At 43.9% G+C, this 6,078-nt stretch overlaps 1 protein-coding gene across 1 annotated transcript; it reads right to left on the bottom strand.

Annotated features, from left to right (window-relative positions):
* Positions 1-687: 687 nt before the first annotated feature.
* Positions 688-5,732, bottom strand: SPCS1 (signal peptidase complex subunit 1). The gene is made up of 4 exons (XM_066596359.1): positions 5,595-5,732; positions 3,557-3,616; positions 2,198-2,284; positions 688-972 (listed from the first exon to the last, which is right to left on the bottom strand). Exons 1-4 carry the CDS (start codon positions 5,628-5,630, stop codon positions 856-858), a joined length of 300 nt encoding a protein of 99 aa, XP_066452456.1. The 5' UTR covers positions 5,631-5,732; the 3' UTR covers positions 688-855.
* Between the last annotated feature and the right edge of the window lie 346 nt (positions 5,733-6,078).

The following is a 6,078-nucleotide window of genomic DNA, read 5'->3' as shown; positions in this document are numbered from 1 at the left end:
CACATGGCCGGCCAAACCCGGGATTAGCGGCCGCAGGTGGACTTGCCGCAACAAAATTCCAGACGGAATTTCCGCGGCAAATCCGCCCCTTGTGAACCCAGCCTTACCTTGAACGATTGCTCAGTTTTGTTTGTTTGAATGCATTTTGAGTGATATTCATCCCGGGTAAATGGCCCTTATGGCAGACAGATGGTAAAAGAGGCTTCAGATATTAGCTAAAGTCAAAGCATATGTATTACATACATATATTTTTGTAACATATTTGCAAAACTATCACTTTTTGCAGAGTTTATTTTTAATACACTTAGCCAACTGTATTCATAGAGAACAAGAAAAGCAGAAGAAACGTCTTGAGCATTGCTTATTCTTTTCAGAAAAGTATTCATTGTTTCTTTCCGTATTGAAGAGAATTGTATGGAAATTCAAATAACCACTCAGTATTATAAAAAAAAGACATAAAAAATATCTGTGATTTGTAATTCAATCTGCGCCGTATACTACGAACACTTCAAAAATCACTTACTGTCCGAATGAATACATATATTTGCTGAATAAAAAAAGACCAAAATGAAAGTTGTCTCCTCAGTACAGCCCTACAGCTCTAGTGGACACATGTTCATATGCATCACTGAATATAACCAACTCAGAACTAACTTAAAGAATAAACAAAAAGGAAATAAGCAGGAGTTAAAATCTAAAACAAATAACAGCTCAGCATCTTTAATGGACATTTAGACAAAACCTGGAACACAAACCCTAGAAGCACAATCTTCTGCTTAGCAGAAAACATATCAGTTCAAGTCCATTTTCTATAGGTGGTCCCACAAATTGGTGGTGATGGCCTCAGATCGACAGTTATTTGTGCTTCTTGGATTTCTTGTCCTGCTGTTTCTTGTCATCTGTAACAGAGTCCTGGACAGGCAGCCATTTTAATGGATTGCGGCGATACATCGGCCATGGAGGAAGAGTCAGCTGTAATACATACAAGAAAAAAGTCTTGTGGTTAGAGGTTCTCTTTAAAATTTGTATATTTACGCCTAAATAAAGCATAGAAATGTGTTCTGCATTTTGTTTCAGACGTTTTGATATATAGTAATATGTATAGTTTGGGATTACAGGGCGCATACAGCGATGGTTTTGGTTGGCGTCAGTGGTTAATTATTTTCTAGGAGAACTGATCAGGGTCTGCTAGTACCCTGCAGCTCTGCTGTAACAGGCGCACCTGGCGCTGACGTGATCGCCGGGTCGCATAGCGGAATTAACACTTCTGCCTCCACTTTTTAGTACATAGCACTAAATGAGTGCTATGTAGCTGGATAAAGGAGAAGGCAGAAGCGATTTTTAAAAATCGCCTCTACCTCCTCTGGGTCCTTGGCTGGGTCTGACAGCTGAGAACCCGACCTGCTCCTGCTTGATTGCAGGAGCAGAGGCTTTAAACCCGTGCCCTATTTTTTTTTTACTAGTGGACGGGAATAAAGCCCAGTACCAAGCACCATATTTTTGCTATTGGCTGGTATTAAAGCCCAGGACCAAGCGCCGCAAATTTACAGTGCTTGGTCCTTAAAGGGTTAAAAAACTTTGCATTCTAGGGCAGGAAGGTGCATGTATATTATATGTAGAGATGAGCTGTTCACTAATGAGGCCAATTCTCTATAAATGAATGTGGATGCTCCTGTGACATCTGTGTCTCTTATTAGGTATGTACTAATTGTAGTGGAGTTAAAAAAATCCTTCATGCCTATATTAAAAAAAAATAAAAAAAATTATATATATATTTAGAGTCCACAATTCCACTGCAATTTAGAAAATGAGAAAGATAGATAGGATAACAAGGACAATGTTTCCCTGGGTTTCAATACTTGAAGCACAATATTGGAAGCCAGGCAAGATACAATCTATGTCTGTAGAGACCCCCAAGCCATGTGTAGATTTACTACAGACATATGATGTATCCAATACTACGGAGTATCAGTTGGAATCCATCTCCAAGGGCCATCATCACTTGTAGCTGCAGATAACCAGTGGCCGTGTCAAGGACTAAGATCAGACGTGCTGGGCAGATTGAGTGGACGCCTGTAAACACTCCAAATGTCATGAAGCATGGAGATAGCATATAGATGGATGCCCTTCATTGGAACGGGAGGGGACCTGATATGCAAGGCAGAAAACAATTATTACTAGATGAAAAGTAACTTACCAGGCAGGACACAGCGAAGCCTGCAATCACTATGTACACCGTCCAGCCGAACTGCTCAATCGCATAACCGTAAATGAAGCCGATCACCTGAAAGATAGAAGGGCGTTCAGTCAGCTAATGCTCCCCACGCAGGGATCTTGACAATCAGGCTTACAATCAGTAATATGGCAATCACAATTATTGTTTATTTTTTTTGTCACTCAATTGAAATATATGCTAAACTTGATATCATCACAAACAACAATACAATTGAATGAACCAAACTAAGGTCGTCATTTCTTTTAGTTTTCGTTTTTTATATATTATTAAATGGCTAAATCTATGCAACAGGTTTCTACCCGAAGCGGTACACCAGGTCACTCTAGGTCAACAGGAGGGCATGCCGGAATATCTACCAGCTCTATCCAGGGTCCCCACACCGGTTCATATCTTTCGAACGTGTCTGCCCCTTATAGCACGTAGCCCTTCGTATAACGCAATCTGCGGAATTCTATTCATCACATCTTGAAAAGAAAGACATGGCTGTTCACATCTGGCCATGGACTCTGGCCGCCATACAGATAATCGGAACCAATTCATGCGCCTGATATTTAACCTGCGGCTGATGATCTCCAAGGAGAAACAATGAAGGACATTTTTGAAGTGGGCCTACAAAAACCCAGGGAGAGGGCCACCAAAGGTGTAGCCGAGTCCCCAGCTCCGCACATTCCCTGAAACATAGGGGTGAAGATGTTCAATCTGGCTGGCACCAAGTGGGTAGATGCAATATTTTTAAGGATGTTTCCATCAAGGTAACCTGATAACTACGCCTAGAGACCATTTCACAGCAATGGCGCCATCTTTCCACTGACATGTAAATGCCTAAATCGGTCTCCTATTTCGACATGAAGTGCAATCGGCCATCCTCGTTGCATTATTCAGGATACTATAAATTAGAGACAGAGTGCCCTTTGTCATGGGATCCCTCACACAGTCATGTCCGGAAGAATTGGTGCTTTTTAGCACTACAAGAGCAGCGTTACGCATTACAACGTTCCAATTGATTTCAATGGGGCCTCGCAAACTTGCACTCAAACACAACTTTTGAGTGCTGTCCTATTTTTGTGTTTTTTAACGCACCTCATCACCCATCACAATGAAGGGGGCGTTAAAATGTCAAACCTGCGCTGTCAAACGCAGTGGCCTGCTTTAAAAAATGCTGCTCAAAATCGCAGTAAACCGCCGTGTTTGAAATGCGGCGTTTTACCGACGCTGTGTGTGAGAGCGGCCTAAGAGTTGTGACACATCACACAGGTCACTGTAGAACGCGGTCACTTCCTTACGTTATTAACGGAGAACAAGTGGAAAAATCGTACTTACCGCAGAAAACAGGATGATTCCTTGGAATATCTGCTCGGCGAGCTTCTGACCCTTATAGTCCTGCGAAGGGAAAGAAAGCAGGAAACAGTCCGTGAGACAAGTATGGGACCGCGGCCATTCTGCTGCAGCTTCAGTGCAGATTAAACTACAGGTGTCACATGAGCGTCTTACAGGGGACTTCCACCATCTATATTGGAAGGGGAAGCTCCCCCACAACCACCCGGGATGTATCAGACATGCACAGGATAGCCCAGGACGGACATTCTGCCATAACTGAACCGGACTCTGTATACCCGCGTTGCTTGCATTGTACTACACTTTGTCGCAGGGGGTCAGTGTGCAGGAAGTTCCTCATGCTTGGACACGGCCCCCATATTATTACTAGCGCCCTTATACAAAAAGGAGGAACTTCTGAAGAAAATAAAGTATCGCTGTGTCTGTTAACCCCTGCAGCGTCTACAGGAAGCGGTTCTAGAAAATGTGTTATGTAAAGCAGTAGTAAGGCTGGGGTCAGACTGCTTATCTCTCCGTCGAGGGGGTCAGCTGTGAGTAGAGTTGGGCGATTATCGAAATACTCCCAATTCCAACTTGCATTAAAATCAATAGGAGTAAAAAAAAAAAAAATAAAATCAGGTTCTCTAGTTTGGCCTCCTTGAAAAACAGTGGAGGTGGTAGTGGTGGCCCAGTGGTTAGCGCTGCTTGCCTTGGTCTTGGCATTAGGGGGCCGTGCAGCATGTAGTGTCTTCGGGCGCTTTCACATCTGTCCTGGGGATTTTGCAGAGATGAAGGGGAATCCTCGTGGCTGAACGGCTCCGTCTCTGGATGGAACCCTTAGTAACCCGCCGCGGTAAGAATACAGCGCAGGTTCTTTCACAGGCTACATAGTGCTCCGTGAGTACAGGAAGCAGTAGTGCCGCCTCCTCTAGCGGGCGATCACTGGGTGCCCCCCGCATGACAGAGTGCAGAGTCTCAGCAGACTCCAGCCCAGCTATTGACCGTTGTCACACTACGGCCGGACTCACATGTGCGTATCTGTCAGCATGCAGACTGTGAGAAGTACGCAGCCGGTACACGATGACACTGCATACTGGCTGCGGGCCGCTTCTCGCCATGTACTATCTTGGTGTGTATGTGTGCGTAATACATGACCAGATAGGACATGACTTTTTTTTGTGCGCATATTTTGCGCAAATTGTGTGAGGGGCAACATGGCCGCCTATGGCAGATCATTACGGCACATTACCCATGTGCATAATATGCTATACGACGCGCTCGTGTCCGGCCTGAGGCTATAGATGTCACAGCGAAAAACAAACGAGCGTGACTGCCCCCCAGAGGCCTTATACGGCGTCACGGATGGTAAAAACAATATATCAAAAGTTGTTTTAAAAATACTGAATAAAATACAAATATATTTTAAGAATGCTCCATCGCCCTCGCCAACATTCGCCATATCCACCCTATAATCTGAAAGTATACTAAATTAGATTGCAAACTGATTAAAAATACAAATTTTAAAAGAACTATAAATTTAAAAACATTTTTTCTCCGCATTACTATTAAAAAAAAAAAAAAAAAAAAAAAAAAAAACACATACGGAAAAAATTTCTGTCGGAAAAAGCTATTAAAAACAGTCCTGCGCGTCGCGTGGAAACAGGAAATATCCCAGCAGCCCAAGAAACAATAATAGAAACATTAAAACTGCGCCTGCAAAAATCCGCTAAAACGTGTGCAGCGACCACCATCAGCTGCTGCCTTCATCCTCCGAGGAAAATCTGGAAATCGAGAGCCGCATGCCATCTAATAGGTTGCTACGGGTAACGGCTCCAGTTTTCGCTTGCAGCGGCTTTGATAAATCTCCTTTGTTTTGTTGTGTTGACCGTCATTTTTATTAGCGGTATGTCATCGTGCGTCCGGCGCTGCTACACTATGAAGAAGCCCTGATAGTGCCCATGGTCATTGTGGGCACAGCTGGCACCATACCCTCCTCCACAGAGTGTGCAGCGCCGCACTCTGGCATCATGCGGGCAGCGCTCACCATCTGGGTCGGGATAGAAGCGAATATATCCAACATGATGACAGATGATCAGCCTTCTCTCTAACTGCGTCCCGGAAACACAGGAGCACCGAGCAGCGTCACTCCAAGCAAGGACCCCTGAGGTGTCCTCATACTGCCTGACCGGAAGACAATATGCAGTGCTTCAATGTACTTTACAATGATATAAAGAGGCAAATGGTTATATAATTCAAGTTAGAATATTTTAGAGGGTCACATTTTTTTCGGCATGACAGACGGTGGGGGCCTTCGCTAGCGCCATGTTTTTTGAGGGCAAAAGCCTTGTAAAGGAATAACATTTACTAGCCCGTATCGTCAAAATAATCTGCGTGTCACCTCGTGTTCAATTTTAAACTGTATTGTTGGTGATAGTGAGGTGTCATATTATACATAATATTACTGAAAGAGGAATAGCCCACAACAAAGATGGCGGCTGGCGATCAGAGCGTTCAATGTGGTCATGTGG

Source organism: Eleutherodactylus coqui, chromosome 3, assembly GCF_035609145.1.
Source record: "Eleutherodactylus coqui strain aEleCoq1 chromosome 3, aEleCoq1.hap1, whole genome shotgun sequence".
In the NCBI taxonomy this organism is placed as follows: Eukaryota; Metazoa; Chordata; class Amphibia; order Anura; family Eleutherodactylidae; genus Eleutherodactylus; species Eleutherodactylus coqui.
Note: the sequence above shows the minus strand (reverse complement) of the source record. Positions and strands in the feature narration are given on the sequence as shown.